The sequence below is a fragment of the Cystoisospora suis genome (assembly GCF_002600585.1).
Source record: "Cystoisospora suis strain Wien I chromosome Unknown contig_2151, whole genome shotgun sequence".
Lineage (NCBI taxonomy): Eukaryota > Apicomplexa > Conoidasida > Eucoccidiorida > Sarcocystidae > Cystoisospora > Cystoisospora suis.
The window spans coordinates 9009-32869 of NW_027154950.1; the positions used below are offsets into that span (position 1 = coordinate 9009).

At 43.6% G+C, this 23861-nt stretch overlaps 2 protein-coding genes across 2 annotated transcripts in view; one reads left to right on the plus strand and one right to left on the minus strand.

Moving 5' to 3' along the window:
- Window positions 1-7: 7 nt before the first annotated feature.
- On the minus strand, window positions 8-12816 carry CSUI_004574 (vacuolar atp synthase subunit; the record flags this gene model as incomplete). The annotated part of the gene is made up of 11 exons (XM_068064762.1): window positions 10271-12816; window positions 9384-9524; window positions 8497-8596; window positions 7872-8034; window positions 6747-6883; window positions 6076-6121; window positions 5272-5434; window positions 4664-4750; window positions 3914-4103; window positions 2651-2810; window positions 8-1921 (listed from the first exon to the last, which is right to left on the minus strand). Coding segments are annotated over exons 1-9 (1290 nt in total), but the record flags the coding sequence as incomplete, so codon positions are not given.
- Window positions 12817-12897: 81 nt separating this feature from the next.
- CSUI_004575 (dna ligase 1) overlaps window positions 12898-23861 on the plus strand; it is an 11266-nt gene continuing 302 nt past the window's right edge. Inside the window, exons 1-7 of the mRNA XM_068064763.1 lie at window positions 12898-15234; window positions 16279-17129; window positions 18033-18131; window positions 18928-19627; window positions 20491-20756; window positions 21395-21663; window positions 22562-23861. The exon at window positions 22562-23861 is cut by the window's right edge and continues 302 nt beyond it. Of these exons, the coding sequence (XP_067923264.1) occupies window positions 14075-15234; window positions 16279-17129; window positions 18033-18131; window positions 18928-19627; window positions 20491-20756; window positions 21395-21663; window positions 22562-23794 (4578 nt within the window). The 5' untranslated portion in view covers window positions 12898-14074 and the 3' untranslated portion in view covers window positions 23795-23861. The remainder of the gene's footprint in view (window positions 15235-16278; window positions 17130-18032; window positions 18132-18927; window positions 19628-20490; window positions 20757-21394; window positions 21664-22561) is intronic.

Genomic DNA, 23861 nt, shown 5'->3' on the forward strand with positions numbered 1-23861 from the left:
AAACGAGAGAGGAAGAGGAAGGAGACTGGCTGGTTGGATTCAATGCGTGTGAATCTTCAATGATAGCACCGTATTCGTATATCAGTAAGAGAAGACCCTGATGACCCTGGGAGACCGTTCCATAGCTTCTACCACATCATAAAGGCTTGTCCTCTACCAGACCAGAAGAAGAATTCAGACGCTAAGAAGTTCAGCCGATAAAACCTCATCATCCATCAGTCCAACCACAACAGTAGGGGAGGCGGCTTGTAAGGTGTACGTACACCCCCTGCCCGAGAAGAGCAGAATGATTCCGAAGTCGTTCCTTTCTTTATATCATCATAAACCGTAGGTAGCTCGAACTTTCTACGGTAGTGTCGAGGGACTCGCATAAAACTCAAGAGATCTGTAGGGGGATCTGTTTGTTCATGCGTCTCTTCTTCTGTGTCTTAGCCCTTGTTTCCATCCTCCTTTCTTGGTTAGGCAAAAGATAGACGGCGAAAAGGTCCCCTCACTGGTCCTCTGTTCGACTTCGTTCCTCACTGGTGAATGAACGTTCTCTTCTCTTCCCTCCTCCCGACTTTTCTATCCCTTACTGTGTCTTCATAATAGTGCCGGCAGGCTACCCGATTCATCACACTAGCAATGCGAGGCCTCGCCAATAACCCGTCTCTCTTATGATCACCGCGGAGATTTTCACGAGGTCTCTCTTCCGGGGAACGAGAGATGATAGGAAGCACTTTTATGAGATAGATGACGTCTTTGTAGAAAGAAAAAAGGAGCTGTGTTGTTCTGGCACTATCGTTCATCGTGTCTAGAAAGACTTCTACAGCTAAGAAGGCCGAGAGCCTTCCTCCAAGACAGGAGGTGATGTGTGAGCCAAGGTGGTCTATACTACTCGCAAAGCACCGGAATAAGAAAGAGATTCTTGTATTCCAAAACAAAGAAAGCAAAGACGAGCTATATAGATGTAGATAGAAACTATGAAGGTGGCTGTTTGAATATGTGAAAAAGAGAAGGCATGTACAACCGAAAATCCGTCTACGAGGCTCCTCTACTCAACGCTCTTCCTGGCCTCTTCTCTCAACACCTCCTTGGTCTCTCTGTCTTTCTTTCACGTTCGACTTTTCCTTTAGACTCAGGCAAAGACGACCATGGGATGCAGTGCAGATCGACCTCTTCATCTAAATGACTTCCCCACTTCCTCTCTCCAGAGATAAGGAGGGAGGCTCAATCGAAAGAAGACAGGAGAAGGAGAGAGCTTCTAATTCCTTGCATGATCATGATCTAACCGATATACAGACTTTTGAGAAGTCCTGTTTAGACGTGTATATACTCTCCAGGTGCATGCATCATCACAAATAGAACTGACTTCTCTTTGAAGAAAGATTCGATCTCCCACTGAGTAGACGAACAGGAAGAACATACATGGCCAAAAAAAGAGACGCCGGCCTTCCTTGTTTACCTCTCCCGATCAACAGAGAAGCAAAGCCTCCTTCCTCACCATCGCTGTTCTCCTTCTGATCAACCCGAACTCTTTCATAGTCAAGATAACTTCCATCACGATCATCTAGACCCGTAAATATAGAGAGAGATCTAGACAGATATAGATGTATATATTCCCCACTCAAATACAATCATGATGAGAGCTTTCTTCTTCTATAGATATCTCTATATGAATAGAGAGATCCGTAGCACATATACATGTATACATGGGAAGTCTGACGTCTGATGAAGGCGAAGGAAAGAAGAAGAAACAACTAGGTGATAAGTAAGAGACGGGTTGAGCCGAGTCAGTTATTTCTTGGGGAGCTCAGCGACATCCTGCCAGTTATTAAGCATGAGCTTCTGAATGCAGAGAAGTGCCTCTCCCGCAACCTCTCTGTCTTTGTCGCTAATCAGAAGCATTACACGGTCTTTGATCTTCAGCTGCTGACACACACTGTAGGAGAGGAGAGAAGGAGAGAAAGAGAAAGAGCGTGAAGTGTTGTTCATCATAGACACACAGGATAGATACCTTTCTTTCTAGACACGCAAAGAAGACGGCCCCTCTCTCACACAGGAAAGGAAAAACCGCCGAACATCGAGACACATCATTCGTATCTACTCTCCTTCTGACAACAGATTCATCCTGAGTGGATAGTGCAAGGGAGCATGCTCGGGTGAATGCATGCATATGACGATACTGTATGTACAGCTCAGCACTGATCTACCACCGCCTACAACACCTGCCGGGTATACAGGACAACTCAGATCAGGTGGGAGAAGGCACCTTCCCTCATTAACTTCTCCCACGTCACACAAGCAAAGTCCTTCCTTCTTCGTGTCTTTCATACACCCCTCCCCTCCCCCCTTATTCTCCTGAAGGTTCTTTCTTCTTCTCATCTGTTCAGGTATGATGGATTATGCACACTCTTCGCCACACACACCTGTCTACGTACATCACTCAATACATAACAACATCCACACAATCTGCACTCCCAAGAAAACCGCTAGATGTACCATGTGATGAGCCGCTTGCCTTGTAGGGGTCCTCTATTGGGGTGAATTTGATTACCTTGCGTGAATCTATCTAACACGAATCTCTGTTGAATCTATCAATCTGTCTGTCTATCTATCTATAGGTTCTGAGGAGAGCGAGGCAAGATCATGAGAAGGACGTTCAGCTTACTTTTTGCCAGCTGGATGAAGCCTAGCAAATTCACCAAGATCATAGCATGCAACAGCTAAGGTCGTTTTATCTGTCGTTGTATCAAGAAGCTTCACAAGTTTCCGGATCGCACGGAACTCATCATTCTCGAACGCCATCACATTCTCTCGCCAAAACTTCTCTACAAATCGGACACAAAGAAAAAACACAAACCCCACCAAAACTCACTTCAACCTACTCGAATACTCTCCCTCCCTCTCTCTCTCGCTCTCTCTATATAGAGATATCTACTACATACACACATACACTCACGGGCATGCAAAGACATATGATGAGAGAAGTCAAACGACGAGAGGAGGGAGAGAGGAGTCCATACGTCTCTGTATTACACTGGTCCCTAGTCCGCATCGTGACGGTAGCGCCTTGGAGAGAGTCAGAGTTCTATAGAGCATGCATCGACATAGAGACCTATCGTGTTGTATATACGTACATATAAATATCTATATATGTAAGCACCTCAACGTATACGTGTGTACATCCTTAGCACTCCGATGTGTATGTACGTGTAACCTTGACTCTACGGTGTACAGGTATGTATACTCCTTAGCACTACGATGTCTGCGTATGACTACCTAAGTGCATGCGCGCTGAGACAGGAACACCCTGAATGTGGATCAGATGGAGGGATGAGAAGGACCACCCTTCAAATCACTTTGACGACAGAACTATGAATGAACGAGAGAAGAAACGAAGGATGAAAAGACATATGAAACATCGCCTTTCTATCCTTCCTTGCTTCTTTGGTGCATCGAATCACATCGCCTACTGAATGGACTTCAAGCAGAAACTCCCGCAGTCCATCGATCTAACCAAGTCAACACACCACTGCGCCCTGCAGTAGAGAGTGGTGTGAGCGAGCGTACGAAGATCTATCTTCTCACATGAGAAAGGCTTGGCAAAACAGAAATAAGGAATCTCCCTGTCTGAATACACATCTACCAGAGTGAACGATATAGACTCCTCTCTTCGTGGGTAGTGAGAATAGAGATCTATCCATCCGAAGAGACCGCGAGACGGATGAATGAAGACAGACGAATACATACGCAAATAGACAGATTGATTGAAGACAGATGGATAGATTAAAGATAGATGGATAGACAGATGGATATAGATAGAGAGATTAAACCCTAAAACCATATATTGTAGAGGTTACGTTTTTTCATAGGTACCATATATGTATACAAAATATGTATGGGCGTGCATGTATCTCCTACATGTACACACATAAGTGAGAGAAAGAATACTTGCCTGAATGGAGAACAGACCAAGTGAGATGGCCCTTCTCTAATTCATTCGAGTAACGATCGAAGTTGTTAAACTGGCGAATCTTATGCTCCAGACAAGACGTCGCGAGCCGGATATCGTCATACATATCTGCGTCTCTCCACTTCTCAAACTCGAGTAGTGCAAGGACCTAACACCAGACAGAAAGATAGAAAGAATGAGAAAGAATGACAAAGAAAGAACATGAGGGAAAAACAAGAGAAAACAAGACGCAGGAAAAGATTCCATAAACACAGAAGACTACCGCGACTCGTGCTACCTGTCTATCGTGAATCTGTCTATCTTCGATCTACCTTTCGTTGATCTATCTACCTGTCATTGATTTATCTATCTTTGATCAATCTCCCTATCTGTCTTTAGTCTATCTATCTATCTCTCGTTGGTCTACCTCTACCAGCGTGTATTCCTCTACTCTTCGAGTCTAAAAGAGTATGGAGAGAACACAAGCAGGCAAGGTATTGGAGTGATAGAAACAGGATACAGCAGTACGAAGACCGAGTTGAAAGGAGTGTATGCATGTCTGTAACTGTAGACCTTTTCTTCTACTAGACAACACCCCCCCAGACGAGAGCGCGTGTGCCTCTTCCTCTTTCTTTCTTTTCTTTCTTTCTAAGTCTGTTAGAGAGATAGAGACCAAGAGAAAATGGAGGACAGACCTCCTCCATCTCAACACGAATCGAGACTCTTCACCTGAGCGACATTTTGCTCGATAATAGTTTCTACCGCCGAATCACACTTGAGAAGGTTACTTAACACCCCTAGACCCACACGAATGACCTACACACAAAACACACACACATAACCAAAAAGATCAAGAAAGAAAGAAAGACTAAGCAGAGAACGAGAGAGATCTTCACACATTCATCTCCATCTTATGCATAGGTAACAAGAAACCTCTATCTGAACGTATGTATATGTATATAGAAATGAAACCTGTATATGTACACACGTGTCTCTACAAACGAATGGCTGTCTCTGTAGGCTACACGGAGATGTGGAGTTGTTTATCTTTCCCTTGGAGGACACGTTAGTAGAGTCACCATGAGGGAAGGCAGAAGAAGAAGAAGGAGAGGAAGGCAGCTATCATCCCTGGAGAAATCAACACAGGTCAGTTGCGCTGTACATTATACAAGACATTCTAATTGAAATAGACCTGTCCTATTTGATCTAACTATCTATCTATCTTGAATCTCATTTTACTTTATATGCACTGTGAAGAAGAAGATCATTCAAGCGCGTCGCTATACTTTCTTCCTAGTCTTTCCTCTGTCTCGTGTTGAGGTCTATCTATTTCTTACCTTCTCAACTCTAGATTCCTTTAGAACCAGACAGACAGCAAGGACTGTTCCTTTATCATTCAGCTGGGGAAGAAAAGCTTCATGAAAGGTCAATAGCCACGTACAAAACATCGCCTTATATAAGATACTTGCTGGAAGAGAGAGAGATAAATTCTTCAAGATCCTACGTGAAGCACCAAAAGCACAGAAAGGTAGAGGAAAGCCGTAGATAACGGAGTCGACGAGGAGGAAGAAAAGAAGAACAAAACGAAAAGAGGGGAAATTGCTTTCCTACTGACTGACTGAGAGAAAGAGAGAGGAGGAGACAGAAAGAAAGAAACTACTACAAACTGAAGAAAGGAAGTGGAGTGGAGGAGAAAGCAGAGAACCACCTAGCGTTTGAAGAATGAGTATAGAGAGCGTGTGATAGTCTATCCCACCTCAGTACGAACTGACTTACTACAAGAGAGTTAGACACGCACACAAGTAAGGGCGTATGAAGAGATACATACATAGATACAGGTACATAGATGAATTAACGGAAGATTAAAGATACATAGATAGATAGATAGATAAACAGATAGATAGATAGATAGAGCGATCTCAAGTTACCAAGGTAGAACGGACAGATATCTATCTTATATGGAGCTACGCACACTCTGTATATAGATCATGGAAGAAGGAAAGGAGGGACAGAAGTCCTTAGGAAGAGAGCCTTCTCTAGGCATAGTCAGGTCTGCATTGGGTTCAGCTGGAGACATCAATGAAGAGAAGAGTCACTTGATCAAGAGAAGAAAAGAGATTTTTCCGAAGAAAAGAACTTACAACTCAAGAAAACCCCGCTGCTCCCATAGCACTGGACGAAAACGATCTGTTGCCGAATACACACACACATATATATTCATAGATACACACATATACATATGATCTATATATACACGCATCCACAATACACACTCATACACACGTGTCCATACACATATATATACATAGATAGATACATATAGAGAGACATACACAGTGTTGGCGGAGAAGGAGAAGCAGGAGAGCATCAGAGGATTTGAGAAACACGGAAGGTGGCTGATAGGACAAGAAAGAAAGAAGAAGGGATAAAAAGGGGACTGTAGATCTTGCATTTGGTGTATAACTGTAAGGGACGCAGTGATCTGCTATGCTTTGCAAATACATCACCTATCTCACTCCACATACCTAGCCTCTCCCATGCACGACTACAGAGATAAAAGAACATATCGAGAGACACACTAAAGACAAACAGATAGACAGAGTAAAAGGTCGATAGAGAGACAGATTAAAGATAGATTGATAGATACCGAATCTACCCGAACATGGTCTATCACACGTAAATAGGTAGAGAGATAAGAGGGTATATAGACATCGATGAATTGATAGTTCGAGGCAGAAAGAGATAGCGAAGAGTCATCCTAATTGAGATGTGCCACTGAGTTTGCAAGTTCGCGATCTTCCATGAAGTTTACCTATCTTCAAGAGATTAACGAAAGCATCAAGACGGCCACCCTCAGTCAGGAGAAACTTATTCGCTGCCCGTCCATGAAGAAGGCCTTGAATGAGATACTCCACTTGGTTATCTGTAAACGCTCCTGAATGGGCTCGACTACATCAAAATCATACATACAGATACATACATACGTACGGATACAGATATATACATACTTACGTAGACATACTTTCGTAGACATACATACATACATATACATACATACACCCCACATGCATAGATGGCGTATGTTCTATACGTGACTGCTTTCAACTTCTTAGCATTCTTCAACAGAATCCTACGTCATGAAGAGAACCTCTTTCATCAAATTCTTGAAGGGACAACATGAGTCCATAGAGAAAGAAAGAATTGACTTATACTCATATACATACATATACGTACGTAGGTATTATATAGATGTGCGCGGACGAAGAGACGTAGAGGTCACGTGAATCAGCAGTGGCTACTTGTATGGAGCTTCTGAATGGAGTGAAGGAAAGAAAAAATTTCCTTTCTCTCGTCTTTTACTCGGGGCATTCGATCAATCAATCAAAATACCTCTCGATCTCTTCATGTAGATCCACTTCAGACAAGGTCGTTCTATTAAACCTCCTTAACTATGAACTCCCTCACTTATCTATCCCAAATCTATCTACCTCTATCTGATTTATCTATCTGCAATCTATCTATCCACAATGTATCTATCTTGGATGGTCTATTTACGTTTAATCCATCTATGCTTAATGTGTTGTCTATCTATCTTGACATTCTTCCTTACTGTACACGTACCACCCCTGCTGCCGTCCTTCTTCTTGAGACGCATGCTGCTCTACACAGCCATACCCCTCACGTAGGAGTAGGAAAGAACCCAAGGGAGGAAAACGAAGAAAATCTAAGGACATAAACTCTACTGGTTTGCTATCCCTCCTTCTCTTCCTCTCTCTTTTCTTTTGTCTCTGTCCTCTCATCTCAAAACTCGTTCTCTCCGGGTGTCCATACATATACATACGCCTGTTCATACATACATATTCATTCATACGTGTACATACATCTTCATACGTACATGGGTATTCATACATATGTGTAGACATTCACAGATACGTACCACATGAATCCGGAGAGAAGAAAAGCCGCTCGATCTGCAGTATAGGAATCAAGATTGGGAGTCTCAAGAAGCTGACGGAACGTCTGAAAGACTTCATTCCCTCCCCCTGGATGCCTCAGTCCCGCTGTAGCCGAGCAAAGAGCCTCATACTTACTACTATCATCTAAAAGCAAAGAAAGAAAGAAAGAAAGACAAGAAAGAAGAAGATCGCTTCACAGGGGCTGCGATGACAGTTTAGGGTATATATATAGGAAGAAATGCACAGGAATGTGCGTATAGCTTCAGATTATTGCAATAGAGACTTTAACGAGTCAGGACCTCTACAGAAATCTATCTCTCTGTATCTATTCTAAGAGCTGGATGGAGGTGCAAAGCTCGTCATGCAACGATCTAGGGAGGAGACAATGGGTGATGGCAAGCAAACGGTATGCGAGCGTAACGAGAAGAGATCTCTATCTTTAATGTATCTATCTATCTATCTGTCTTTGATCTACCTATCTATCTTTAATCTATCTACCTCTCTATGGCGCTTCCCCTCCTTATTACGGAGAGAAGGAAGAGAGACTGAAGAAGAGAGAAGAGTAGAAGAAGAAAAGAACTTCTCTTGTAAGAATGTCCTACTTACCTCGGACAATTTCACATAGGATAGTTAAGACATATTGAACTGTATGCAGATCTCCTTCTAGCCGGATAAGATTCAGAAGAGCCGCGACGAGGTCTTCATCCTAAAGAAGAAAAAGATGAAGAAGAAGAAGAAAAGCAGCGTGACAAACAACCAACGATAAAGACATTCCGGTACAGAAAGGCAAGAATAAGAAAGAACGAAAGAGATAAGAAAGAAAGACAGTACGGAAGAGAGAGAAAGAAAGAAAGAGAACAAGAGAGAAAGAAAGAATATGGAAGTGATTCGAGGGAAGGAAAAGGACAGCCAGAAGCCCAAAGACGAGAATCCCGTCATTCAAGCTCATCTCAAGAGGCGCGTCTACATTTCTATTTGTACAGAGTTATGCATGCGAAATCAAAGGAAGGACAGCTCGTAACTATAACCTCTATCAGTCTATCGATCTCTCGACATCTCCCCCTAAAGAACGACCTCACTTTCGGTATCTATGCGACACCCATGTACGGTGTATCCAGTTTGATACAAAGATGAGACTCCTAGATGGATAATGAGACAAACCACGAGTGTTGTAAGATATCTATCTATCTATATATCTCTCTACATGGATATCCGTGGGATATGTAAAGAGAAGTAGGTAAAGAGAGAGAGAGGTAAAGAGAGAGAACAGAGTCCTCATGATGACAGGTAGATACATTCAAGAGAGATAGATAGTCAGACTCGAGATAGATAAATAGACAGATATATAGAATAGGTATGATCAAGATAGACTGACAAATAGATTCAAGATAGGTGGACAGATTGAATAAAAGGAACTTGTTTGAATGGATAGAGTATGACGGGATGTTGAGAAGGAGGAAATGCGTAGAATCGAGAGAAGAATGTCTGCATACCGCGGCGAGCATTTCAGCGAAGTCATCAAGAGCGAGAGGATTGATCTTGGAGAGAACACTTGACATGCCTACTGGCAAAACGCCTGCTTTCTCTAGAGTCGTCCAGTCAGGCATGGTGGCCATCACCGCATCTTGCTTCACCTGCATCAGAGATAAAGACGAAGGAAAGAAAGAACACAAAAACAAAGAAGAATAAGTTACCTAAAGAAGAAGTGTATAAGGGATGAGAAGGTGAGAGAAGTAGACGGAAGAAAGAAAGATCAGAGTTTCTTTGGAAAGAAGACCTTGCTGAGGTGAGGCAGGAAAGACGAAAAAGAAGAAGAAGAAAAGATCATGAAGAAGAGATGAAGGAGAAGAAAGGGAAGTGGAAGAAGAAGGTGTAAAGTTCTATGAACACCTCTTGAAAAAGGTGAATAGAGACAGGGAACGAGCGAAGAAAGATTTAGAACTACCGACACGGGGGAGAGGTAGAAAGCAGATACGATAGAAAAGATGCTATACATGGAAGAACAGAAGACACACGTTGTGCAAGTATACATATAGATATCTATCTATACACATACATGTACGCAGATAAACATTTTACATATACAGGAAGACGAACACCTTGTATAAAAACCCCTATTCATGCATATATATATATATAAAGAGAAAGAGAGGGAGAATACTTCTACATCTATACATACATAGGGGCTTTATCCATACATAGGTGTACAAGAGGTACATGTACATACATGTATATACGGAAGTGTACAGACATCTTCTTTCATCCAGATCTTCTTGTTCTTCTTCTTCACCTCGTCTGACGCTATCTCGTCTTGTCCAAGAGATATCTTGAAAAGAAACACGACAGATCAACCCTAGTTTCCCTTGGAAGCCTCTCTCACCTGCGAACTTCCCTCTGCGTTAGCAAGACGATTGAGAAGACGGACTTGTTCATTTTGGTCGGCGTTGTCTGTATAGTGAGCCTCCCCTTGTAGATGACTGCTTTTCTGCGGATGAGCGGTCGCCTTGCCAGGAGTACTTGTATGGTGAAGAAGCTCTCCACCCCCACTACTAGTGTGACTTCCCTGGTGGCCACCACCACCACCCCCTGATGGAGTCTGATGATGATGAGCCGATGATGAAGAAGAGGACTTATCAAGCCTCATTCTGTCTACTATCTCAATGGACACGAAGAGAGAGAGAGAGGGGGGGACCAAGAGAGAGATGTAGAGAGATATGTATTGAGAGAAAGAGATGTACACTTAGCTATGTAGACTCTGCTGAAGAGACTGTTGTGTCTTCCGTCCTATGAAGGTCTTTTTTGCTCGAGTTGTTCTTTTATGGATAAGAGACTTCAGAGGCGTAGACGTCTTATGATAGGACAGCAGGAGATGAGAGGTGGGAAGTAAATGACGAAGAAGGCGTTCTTTCTTCAGGAGAGGAGAAAAAAAGAAAGAACGGGGGATGAAAGTTCTCTTCCGATTCTTTGCTATCTTTTGTCTTCCCTATTAATGAAAAGCTTCTTTTCTTCTCTTACAGATGAAGAAAAGCCACACCCGCGCCAAGGATCCTGACTCCAACTCACGTGTCTTTTCCTATCAACGATGAGACGGGACATCTCTCCCTCTCTCTACCTATCTTTGATCTATCTCTCTCTATCTATCTTCAATCTAACTTTTCCTACCCACGCGACTGAAAGAAAGGGAGGACTTAGCAACGGTATGTGTGTGTATACCTATCTTTTTAGCTCTGTATGACTCTTCCTTGATGACGGAAAGCGATTGAAAAGGCTTGGGCTGTCATTTGAAACTAGTTTAACAGGCACTAAGAAAGCAACCTTATATGAACGAAAATGATGTAGAGAACACAGGAAGAAGATTAGGTCTAAAGACCTCTTGCTCTACTCAGGTATAGCCCAAAGAGCTCGAGACAGGAGATACCGAGAAAGAACGAAAGAAAGAAAGAAAGGAGGGAAACGGGAGTGCAGGAAGAGAAGGGAAGAGATAAGAAAAAGGAGAGACGGAGAAAGTAAAGGGAAGGACAAGGAGGAGCGAGGAGGAGGAGGAGAAGAAGAGGGGAGAGAGAGAGTTGTAGTTGCTGTGGTTGAAGTTGTTTCTCCTCTCTAAGGAAAGATGGGTGGGTAGAAGATGTATGAGGAAAAGAAAGAAGCGCGGTGCACGGTTGAAAAGCCGAGAATGCTGGTTATGACGTAGGAAGAGCTGAATGAGTCAAGGCAAAGATCTCGGAAGAATACAAGGATGTACACAGAAAATAGCCGGAAAGAACACGAAGATATAGAGACGACAGATGATTAAGAAAGGGAAAGAGCGGATGAGAAGATTCGTTGAATAAGAAGGAGCTCCAAGGAAACAAAGGAAAGAAGACTGCTTGTACATATCCAGAGAAAGTCGAGGAAAACACATCAGAAGAATTCCATCTGTACAGACGCCGTACAGAGGCTCACGTGTATAGGGGCCCCATCTAAGGTCTCCAGAAAAACCACTGATCCAATTCTCAGAAATCTCTCTCGAAGATTTCCGCTGCGCTTCTTGGAAGGAAAGATTTCGTTTAAAGAAAGAGATGCTGAAGCAAACGCAAACTATTCAAGTAAGTGAAGAGGAGACGGAGTGAAGAGGGAAAGTACAGGGAAAGAGGAAAGAATCTGACCGGAGAGATTTAGCGGCGGTATTCTAGCCGAGTGGAGACAACGCTAATCTTTGAGAGAACTCGTGGACAGGAAAGCTTCACTCCCGGTGGCGGTGTACGAACACGCGGTAGGCGCGGAAAGAACGCGTGACAGGAGGAAAACAGAGGAGAAGAAACTTCTGTGCTTTTGCGGAAAAGAAAGGCCGAGTGTGTACTGGAGAAAGAAAACAGATCATCTCATTTAGCTGGCGTTCTGATTGCAACGGGAGAAGAGGCGGCAGAAGCAACACGGATCTATGTAATCAGAAGAGACTGAAGAGAGCTGCCGTGGCTATCTCTTCCTTTTGCTCTTCTCCGGGACACGCGGGAGGCGCAAGCGAGAAAAACAGCCCCAGAAGGAAGTTTCGCAAGAGAAGATCGATGAGAGGAAAGTAAATACAACAACAGAGTAAAATTGACCCTTCTCCGAGCTACGCTTTGTGACACATGAATAGGCACAGCTGAGGTGTACATACACCGGAAATGGACTCATAGAGACTCCGTACGGGAGTGACACCACACCAGTAGCAAGAACTTTCATGCCTGTTTTTTCTAAAAAGTGATTTTTCGCCTCCTTTTGCGCAGCTTCGGTTTTCCTACCTTGCAGCAAAGTAGCTGGATCTGCGGTATCTTGCAACGAAAAAGTTGGAGGCCAGCCCTATTTCTTTTTCGCCTTATAGTCGGTTCCCTCTGTTCGCGAAGTCACACACACCTCACGACCCACGAACCTTGTATGGTTTAGATGAAAGAAGCCCGGATGAATACACTCACTCATTCGTTGCATCTAACGGTGCGCTCCCATGATGGTAGAGAAGATTGATTCTGTGAAATACATGCAGCGACAGGCAAGCCAGACTTCTTGTATGTCGATTTCTGGTGTGGCCGTGAAAGGGCGAGTACGAAAGAAGACGTAACCGCATCTTCATCGTGCTACCAAGGGTGGAGCTGCCTGAAGATACAGTCATGTACAACTGAAGGCATACGCTCATTCTTGGTCCCTGTTACCTTCTCCACTTCAGGAGATAGGCAGAAGACGGCGCTAGGTGTTCTTCCCCCCTTGGTTCCCCTATCCTCTCCAGTGTATGTACACCTGCCGAGGAGCATCAGCCTCAGTCGTATGCCAACCCACTAGCATCCTCCCGGGGAGCGTCGAGACAAGCAAGAAGCAAGTCCTACTCTTCGGACTAGTCTAACTAGATGAAACAAGTTCCAGGGGTCTTCGTCCTTTTCCTAGACTTCTCTCAAGACTGAATCTTGTCTTTCTTACAGAACCTCCTATTCTAATTTCTTCTGATAGCATCCAGTTCTTTCGGCCGTTTGCGAGTGTCTCAGTGACGATTTCTCCCCGCATCTACTCCCACCTTCCATCGGGTGTTCTACTTCGCACACTTCAGGCTTGTTTTAACTCGTGTCTGCGACTTCATACAGAATCACAACTACGCCCTCTCTCACTCTCCTGTCTTGTCTCCGTCCATCTTATCTCTTTTCTCTCTCATCATTGGGCGTCTGTTCTTTCTTAGCCGTCTTTCCTGTGCCCTTTCGGACAGCTCATTCCCATTCTGCTCTCTAACTCGAGGTCCTGCTCGTCTTCACACCCAGACGACACGGTTCCTTTTCGTCAAGTACAGCATACACCAGCCCTGCAGTGCATCTATCTTATTGCACTTTTCTTCAGGGATGAAAAGGGTTTCTCTTCTCCATCTTTTCGTCGATCTATTTCTCTTGCTTCTTATGAAACAAAGCGCACAGCAAAACCTGTCCCTCTCTCTCTTAAATGAATGTATTGTAAGTCTTCATCTCCTTACGCCAGTCCTTCCGATTTTGTTCCCTCGGGATGGAAGTAGGTACAAGCCTTTCTTGAGGGGAAGAAGTAAGTGGAAGACTACCTTGCAGAGATTTACCTTCATCTTCTTCACCATGCTGTGTTTCTCTTCTCTTCTTCCGGTTCTCTCTTCGACGTAAGAAAATCTCCTTCTTTGACTGCCGAGGTGCCTGTGCTCCTTCCTCTTCACTACAAGCTCATGAGGTCATCCTCGCCTTCGACATTAGTCTTCTTTGTCCAGTCAGTCTCTTGGTTTTTCTTCTCTCCCTTCTTGTCTCTTTTGTGTTACCCAAATCAACCTTTCTCTTTTCTCAGAGACCTTCTTCTCATCATCCGTAAAACGTTCGCTAGATTGCTTTTTTCTTTCTCTTTCGATCTCCAGTGCCTGTGGTCTTCTGAGGGCTTCGTTGCCTCTTCTCCTCTCCTTCTTCAGTCTGCTCCTGTCATCCTTCTTTCTCTCTCTCTTCTTTTCTTTGTTTCTCTTCCTTGTCTATCCCTTCGTGTCACTCTGGTCTCTCTTGTTCTTCTTCTTCCTTCTCTCTTTCTCGCTCCTTTTCAATCTCTTGTTAATTCCGACTTGACGATCTCTTCCCAACTTTCCTTCATCCCTACGATTCCGCCCCTAAAGAGAAGGCAAACAGACCCGGTTCTAATCAAACACACGGCGAGATGTTTCTCTCGCAATTTCGCCCGTCATTTCATGTGTCTTTCTATCTTCTTTCTCTCCCTCCCCTCGGTCTACTCTCTTGAGACTACAGGTCGTCTTCTTCCACCTTTCCGACTTGACCTTTATCCTTTTCTTTCTTCTTCTTCCTCCTCTTCATTACCTACTTTACCTTTTCCTTCCTCTCTTCTCTTCTTTCTTCATTCTCGTTTCTCCTCTTTCATCTCTTCGTCTTTCTGTAGAAGTCTCCCTCGTAGTTCGTTTCTTCATCTTTCGCCCTATTCCTCATCTCTTCTTCCCCGGGGGAGACGACGAAGGAGCGCATCGTCTTGTTCCTATTGTCCAAGGTCTTTCAGTCATCCACTTCTCTCTTTCAGAGGGGCCTCCCTCTCTTTGAGAGAGAAACAGGGCTTTTCTCTTTCTTCTTCTTTCTATCCTCATCGTCGAGGCCTTCCTTTTCTTCCGGCTATCTGTCCTTTGTCTTCTTTTTCCGCTTGTTTCCTCGAGTCCACTTTTCTTCTTCTTTCTAGTCATAGAAAGAAGAGAATTTCCGCTTGTTTTTCTTCTTCGTCTTCATTCTCTCCATCGTGTCTCTCGGAGTCTTCTTCTCCTTCTCTACCCTGTTGGGGTGGTTGTGTCTCGTCTCTCAAGATGACGAACCAATCAGTCGCACATAAGAAACAGACCTCGATTCTGTAAGCAGGCTTCTTTCTTCTTCTACTGTAGGCACACAACAGGAATAGGGATCGTATCTTTTTCGCTCTCCCGCTTCTCCTTCCTCTTTCCCTTATCTCAAGTATTCCTTTCTGTCTTGCCTTCTTTGTGAAGTTGCTAGATCTCTTCTTTCTTCTCTTTGGCTTGCGGCATGACGTCAAAGGCTTCTTCGCATACAACTATGTGTGATGCATGCACGTTCAGAAATGGGATTAGCGGTTTTTCTATCTTATACCTGTACACCTTCTCACCTGTCGGTCCATTAACCTACCTAGACCTATGCATATATGTATGTATGTGTGTATTCATGTGTGTGTATCGAGTCTACAGCTGTATTTTCTGACAGAGTGGATGTGTGAAGTTCACGTGATGCCTTGGGTTCCTTCTCTCTTGTGTCGATTCTCTCCTCACCCTCTCTTGTCTTCTCTCTCTATGGCTTCTACGATAAAAGAAAGATAGAAAGACTAAACATAATTGGGATAGATAGATTCACAGATAGACCAAAGAGAAATAGATTGAAGACGAATAGATTACCGATACATAGATAGAGTAAGGATATCGAATCAAGATCAATAGATAGATAGAATGCTACGCACACGTGTGTCTTCTTTATCTTCTGTTAGGAGAGAAGTTAAACAAAAACTCTATGCTTATGCATGCCATACACATATCTCTCTCTCTCTCTATATATATATATATATCTGCGTGTACCTTATTCTCTTATCTGAGGGTGATAGGCAAGACAGAGGAAGGAGAAGAAAAGATGTCTCACCGCGGGATCTGCGTAGAAGAGCGTCCTCCTTCCTCTTGCTTTTTATCTTTCCTCCAGGTCTCTTGCTATTTCATACTTCCTACTCCCAGATATACACCCCCGGAGCAGTATATTTATCTATCTATATTCTGTCTATATACCGAGAGATAGACAGATATACAGATGGATAGGTAGATAGGATGGGGTTTTTCTCTTTCGATTTGTTTCCGAGGTCTTCTCTCTTCTTTCCGCTTGTCATTTTTCTTGCATGCAGAAGCTTCCTTACTCGAGGAGGTGGTGGTGTAGGCATGAAGAAGTCTCGGGGAGAAGAAGAAGAGGCGAAATCTTCTTCTTCATCCTCCTCCTCATCTCTATCGTCAAAAGAAACACCAAACACTTCTTATCCTGTCATTCCACAGAAGAAGAAGAAGAGCGAAAATGAAGACTCTTTCTCCCTTGTTGCTACAGAGAAGAAGAAAGAAGGAAAGAGGGAGATGCCCTCGACATTTTCTCCAGGAAAGACAGAAGGAGAAAATTCTGACCTCCACTCACCTGACAAGAAACGGATGAAGAAGTCCGTAGATAGCTCCAAGAATGAAGCAAGTCTCTCTCTTCGAACAGCAAGACCAGAGAGAGAAAGACAAGCAAAGGCAGATGAAGATCAAGATGAGAGAAGAATAGAGAAGAATGCCAAGATCAGTTCTCCAGCTTCTGATTCGAGGCGTGAAGAAAAGAAAAAGAAAGAAGAGGAAAATCTTTTCAATCACAGGGATAAGGATGATGCTGTAGATAAGAAAGAAGAGAAAGATATTGATATGCTTGTTGAAGTAGAGGGAGATATCTTGAGAAGTAAGAAGAAGGGTCAACTAAGGAAAGAAGGCAGCAGCGAAACAGACTCCTTTATGAAGGAAGAAGATCAAGAAAGGGAGAGGGAGGAATCTCAAGCCGAGGGAGATGATAGAAAGTTAGAGACTAAGAATAGAGTGGCAGGTGTTGATCAAGAAAAAGGGTCTAGAAAAGAAGAGATACGTGAGCGGCAAGGTACGCAGGAAGACGCTAAATCATCTACTAGAGGTGATGGACTAGAAGGAGGAACGGAAGACGCAGCAAGGATCAAAGATTACGGTGAGGTGACCTATGTGTCTAGATACTAACCGTCTTTCCTCCCTCTCGAGTTCATATGAATGCAGATGGATATCTACCTCTATATAGATGAGGATTTGTATACTAACGAAGCCGCTGAAGAAAAAGAAACAGGCCCAGGTGTGTATGTATATATAGGGAGACAGAAAGGCATCCACTAGTGTATCATGAAGATCTCTTCAAGCAGCTCTTATCGTCATGTATACCTTCATGGTACGTGTAGCCACTTAGTACGGTTGAAATGTCTAGTGATCTCCAGTGCATGCATGGACTTCTCTTCTTCATTTCATGGGCTTGTTCAGGATGGGTGACGTATGCCTCTAGACATCTTTATGTGCGTATTATAGGGCGGGGTTTACTTCATCTACCGATTCCGTATGTATATAGATATGCATGTGCTTCTCTGAGCTGCTTAGCAGAGATCTTCCTTACCTTTCCTCATCTCCTCGAGTGAAGCGGAGATGTCTGCAGATGGAGAGAGAGAAAAAATGCAAGAGGGACAGAGACGAGATGTAACAGTCGGCTTGTTCACAGGCAGAATGGCCGAGTGGTCTAAGGCGCTGCGTTNNGGTTCGAACCCCACTTCTGTCAAGCACTCGATCTGTCTATCTGTCGATGAATCGACCTATCTGTCTGTATCTTGTTTTTCTTCTTAATTTGAAGAAGTTTCTTGTTGTTCTCAGTCATGATAGCGAGATAGATTGCTAGATAGATAGATAGATCGATAGATTGATATGAGCCTTCTTCCTCGAGCACTATGTATGTATGTATGGCCTTCGTTTTTTTTCTTTGAAAGACATTCTGTGCTCTTTTCATTCGTCTCAACAAGAATATAAAGATATTCAGCGAGATACGGGTTCTCTTCGCTCGAATACTTTTCTACAGAGAGTATTAGCGAAGCAGCGGAGAGTGATCGCGAGTCTATCGATTCTGCGGTGTCGACCTCTCAAACACAGGACGAAGCGAATCGTCCTCTTAAGAAAGGTAATCTCTCTCTTCTCTCTCCTTTCTCCATTTCTTTCTCCCTGTGAATGCAGCGGAGGGCTCTCTTCTATCTACCTCTGCTTACGGAAAGCCTAACAGATAGATAGATAGATAGATTAAAGATAGGTAGATAGACCGCTGTCCATAGCATGTTCGTCTGAGTTTCGTATTCTTTGAAGGAAGGTTTCAAAATTTTCTTCTTCTTTCTCTCGAAGATCCGTTCATATTGTCTCATCTGCTAGACGTCAAAAGGGTGTTCGTAGACAGACAGACGAAGAGGAGGAGAAAGGGGGGGATGATAGGTATTTTTCATTTACCGAATGTTTCCTTTGCAAGGAGAAGAGCAAGATGGACCTTAGAGGTGTGTTATGAAGGAAGGTGTAAAAGAGTTGCGTAAATGTTTGTCGTTCTTTCTTTTTTGTCCGGATTTCAGAAAGAGACAGAGGGGACCTCCCCCTGAGATCCTCATCTTTCCCCTTCTCTGCATCTCTGATATCTATCTCCACTGATGAGACGTACACATACATAGACACATGCATACACAGACACATGCATACATACTACTTACCTACATACATACATACACATTTACGTAGACATACATAGACACATACATACACATGTATACATGCATATACATGTATGCATACACATTGGTACATAGATACGTATGCATTTCTACATACAGACATCATCGTAGACACACCCCGGTATCTCGACAGTGTCGTGTCTGTGTCTCCTTGAACTCCCGTCATAATGCCTAACTTTGGTGAGGGGGGTGGTTTTCTTGCTTCAGTCTCTGCGAATTCTTTAGAAGGACGTCGAGCACTTGAAGCTCTCAGAAGGAGGAAGAAGAAGACAAGAGAAGACCAACAGAAGGATATTAATAGAAAAGCAAGAGGAGGAGGAAAGGCCCGTGTAGCCTCACCAAGAGACGAAGGAGAAGAAGAAATGAATGGGAGACTGTTCACTTCATCCGATGACAGCGACGAGGATGCCGAGGAGTTGTTTGCGTCTTCTTTTGCAGAGGGAGAAGAAAGGGGAGACCAGGAAGATACAAGGAATGCGTGTCAAGGCACGACTTCTTCTTCTCTCGAAGTAGACGGAGAAGAAGAAAGCGAGGAGGAGGAGAGGAAGAAGATGAAGAAGAAGAAACAGGGTGAAGGCTTACCGTCTGCCTTGGATTTGCTCAAGAGAGGAGGTGAAGGAGATGAAGAAGGAAAGAAGAAGAAGACGAAGGCTGGCAAGAGGAGAGAAGGGGGAGGGATAGAAGAAGGGGAAGAACAGCAACTCAAGACGGGAACGTTGTTTGCATGCCGCGTGTCTAAGAAAGAACCTTCTTCAGATATCTCTTCACCTCTTTTTTCTCCATCGACTCTTGATCTGAAGCAGCTGACGTTATCTTCTTCTCCTCCTTCACAGAAGAAATCTTCGCGAAGTACTCCTTCCTCTGAATCGTCCTCTTCTTCTCTCTCTTCTCCTCCCCCTCCTATCTTGTAAGCGAGCCACGACTGAATAGATAGAGAGCTCATCAAAGAAGGAAAGAAAGAAAGAGAGAGAGTCTCCATCTGAAGGAGAAAGGGAAGAGAGTGTGTCTCTTCTGGCTCTTCTCTCTTCTCTTCATATCTACTCTTCTTGATCTCCTTCTCCCCCCGCTGTATATGACCTTAGTGTGAAGGAGTCATCGAAAGTCTATAGGTGTAGATACTTCCTACTTACAGAGAAGAAGAATAAGTCTCATCTCTCTTCTCCTAAGTGCAGTTGTTCGTGATAGAACGTCGCTCAAAAAGACTGGCCACAGCAAGATGATGACTGTCACCACGCATCTTCTTTCTTCTCCTCTCCCCTCTATTCTCTCCACCTATTATTAGGCATCAACGGCCTTTATACACTACACATCTCAGAATCATGCGTTTCGCTTATCCATCGGTCTATACCTTATCTATCTACCTACCTATCTATCTTTAGTCAATCTGTCTCTCTATCTTTCATCTATCTATCTATCCATCTATCTTCGAGCTATCTATGTTTAATCTCTCGTAAGCTGTATACCCCCTTTGTCCGTCCTCTTCACTTCCCTCTCTATCCTATCTTCTTTATACTACTCCTCTATCTCTATCCACGTAAAGCCTGGTGTTCGTCTCATCTTCCCTTTCTCTCACATGTGAGACGCTCATCTTCTATCTTCTTATGGAGAGCCTCTTCTCGCTTCCTCTCTCATGCACGTTCTTTGTCTTTCCCCTTCATTGGCGGATTTCGTAGCCGACTCTGATCTTCACCGAAATCTCTCTTTTCTCTGTCTTTCACTTACCTTTCTCTCCTTTTCTTCTCTCTTTTTCTTTTTCTTCTTTGCATGCAGATTTGAAGTTCTCGTCAATGCCTTTGATAAGATCGAGCAGGCGAAAGCGAGTGGCACAGGGAGTAATAAGAAGCAGACGGTTATCCTAACGAATCTCTTTCGGATTCTTATCTATTATGCTCCTTCTACCCTTGTGAAGGCTGTCTACATATGTCTCAATAAAGTCGCTCCTGACTATCTGGGCAAAGAAGTCGGGGTGGGAGAATCTCTCATTCTCAAAGCCATGGCGGAAACTTATGGAAGAACTGAAGCCAACCTAAAGAAAGGTAATCAAGGAGGGAGCAGAACAAGGGAAAGGGGGGGGGGGAGAAGAAGAGAGGGAGAGAAAGAGAGAGGGATAGATAGACAGGTAGATGAGGAATGCACTTGATATGTAGGAGTTAGAGGAGCAAATTCAACCAGAGGTGTGGTAGTTCAATCGAGATAGAGAGATCATAGAATGTATACAGTGATGGTGATGGTAGGGGTATATGTCTCTGTCAAATAGAGAGAAAGAACAAGACTTCTGTTTTCATATAAACTCTTCTAATTCTTCTTCTTGACCTTCTCAATGAGGACACTGTCTCTTGCTTTTCTTCTTCTTGAAGCTACTGCTGTCTTCCTACCGCAGAGACAAGGATGTTTCTTTCCTTTCGAGCTTCTGTCGTTTTCCTTGAATCCATCTGTCTTCTCATCGAAGGTGTCATCTACAGCTTGTCGCATCTTCATACCTACATATTCAAGCTCGAAGGGGGACGACGGAGGTTTCTCTTCTTCTTTCTCTTCATCTTTCCCGCCTGTGTAGTCCGAGTTTTGCTTGGTAACTTTCTGACGGCCCTCCTGTTGTCCTTCTTTCAGCTTTTTCTTGGTTGCACCCCGTGTTCTTCTCCTGCTTGTTTTGCGATGAAAACTTTCTTTCTGATAGAGCTCCAGCATGTAGAAGATCTCGGACGGATCGCGGAGCAAAGCTGCTGTATGACAAGGACCCTCTTCCCTCCTCCTCGGCTGACTATTGAAGGCGTCTATGATTTGTTTCTCGGGATAAGCCAGTGCGCAGGAAGAGAGAGTGTCTTTCAAAAGAGAAATCTTCTCAAGAGACTCCTCATTGGAGCCAAGGGAGCTGAACCGAAGTATATCATTCGATTTCTTCAACAGAGAATGCGCACAGGTGCCTCTCATGCAACCGTATATCAAGTGAGGAACAACATCTATCTTTCTATCGATCGATCTCGCTTCTTTCTATCTCTATCACGATCTTTCTATCTGTCTCTTCACCATGTCGATATCCATATGTCCTCTTCTGCTTTTCTTCGCTCCTCTTCTTTCTCTCTCCGGTGTCTTCTCTCTTGCCTCTCTCTTCTCTCTCTTTCTCTCTCTCTGTTTCTCTTTATGACTTCTCCTCTATCCACTCTCTACCTGTAAATATATCTGTACGTGTCTCCAAAACATCTGTAAAGATAGGAGCAGAGAACTTCCGCATGTCCGGTCAAAGCATCGATCGATCTGTTCTTCTATCTCCCCGCCTTTCTTTCTTTCTTTCTTTATTGCTGCTTATTTTTGATATCTTTCTTTCTATCGTGATAATCTATCTACCTCGATCTCTCCACCCAACTCAAGTCGATCCATTTCGGACGCGACACATCTGTCGTAGATCGGGAAGGGTTATGTCTGTCTATGTTGAATCTGTTCATCTTCATTCTATCTATATATCTATCGATATATCTTTGATCTATCTATGTGTCTATCTGTCTATGTGTCTTTGACCTGTTCATCTGTCTTTGGTCTCTCTCTGTGTGTCTTCAGTATATCTTCATTCTATCTGTCTATATATCTACGTCTCTTCAATCTGTCTATCTCTCTATCTAGCGTTAAGCTATGTGTATCCATATATATCTGTCTTTATAGCTATATCTGCGGAGTGTGCGGCGGATCGTCTTCTTCTTCCTCTTCTTTTCTTTTCTTTCTCCTGTGAAGACTTGTGAGGCATCACCTTTATCTTCATCTTTCTCGTTCCATGAGAAGCTCTAGATCCTTCCTTTGAAATCTCTCATTATGTCGAAACGCCTCGTTACCTTCTTTGTTTTCTTCTTAGGCTTTGGCATTTGCTTTCTTCCTCACAAGGAACTCTCAAGGACTTTCTTCTCCTCCTATAGCAGATACCCGCCGTGAATCGTCCAGGGGAGACTCTCCGCATGCCTCTTCTTCTTCGTCTGATCTGAAAGAATCCAAAGAAAGAGAAGAACAAGAAGAAAAGGAAGAGATGAAAGATGGAGAAAAGAATTCGTCAGAAAAAAAAGAAAAAGAAGAGGCAATATCATCTCTTTCTTCTTCATCTCTCTTGTCTCACGGTGACACAAGCTTGAGAAGAGAAATCTCGGCCATGTCCCCTGTGGAGTTAGAGCAGGCTTTATCTTCTATCGAGAGATCGGTACGTCGTGCGTTGTGTGAAGTTCCGAACTTAGAGATTGTGATTTCTTATCTTCTTCAAGGGTGTGTAGGAGAGGCTCTAAACAAGCTGTGTGTAGTGACACCTGGCATTCCTATTCAGCCTATGTTAGCTAAGCCGACTCGTGGGTTCTCCGAAGTTTTAGAGCGACTAAAAGAGGTCGAGGCATTCACCTGTGAATACAAATATGATGGAGAAAGAATACAGCTTCATCTTCTTAAGAAGGGTGTGAAGAGTAATCCTGGGGATGCTTCTTCTTCTCTCTTCAAGAATAAGAGAGAGAATGATGGACGAGGGGGGACAATAGGAGGAGGAGGAGGAAGAGAGATCATGAAAACAGCAGCCTCCTCTTCTTCTTCGGATCTTGGAAAGAAGAAATCTCTCTCTGCTTCTTCTTCTTCTTCTGTCCTTACTACGCTTCTCATGCAAAAGACTGGCAAACTCAACTTCGAAAGAAAAGGAAAGAAAGATGAAGAAAATCTCTCCTCTTTATCGACGTCTCCCTCGTCATCTGGAAGAGAGGGTGTTGTGAAGAAAGATGACTCCTCCAAAGAGAAAGACCAAGAAGAAGAACACAAAGAGAATCGAACCACCACAGTCGAGAATCGCGTAGAAGAAACTTCTACTCCTTCTCCATGTCTTCTCAATCCTTCCCCTTCTTCACCTTCCTCTCTCAGCGTGACAGAAGTCAAAAAAGACTCTTCCTCCTCTTGTTCTACCACTCAGTCTTCTTCTTCTCCTCTTTTGCTTGCTTCTTCTTGGGTATCATNNCTTCTTCTTCAGCTTCATCTTCATTCTCTACGCCTGGTCCAGGAATCGAACGAGTGCGCTTGTTTAGTCGTAACTTGGAAGAGATCACAGGCAAGTATCCGGACGTGATCGATCTCTTTCTTCAGTGTCTCCGTCCGGACGTCGAAGAGTGTATTTTAGATGGAGAAGTTGTTGC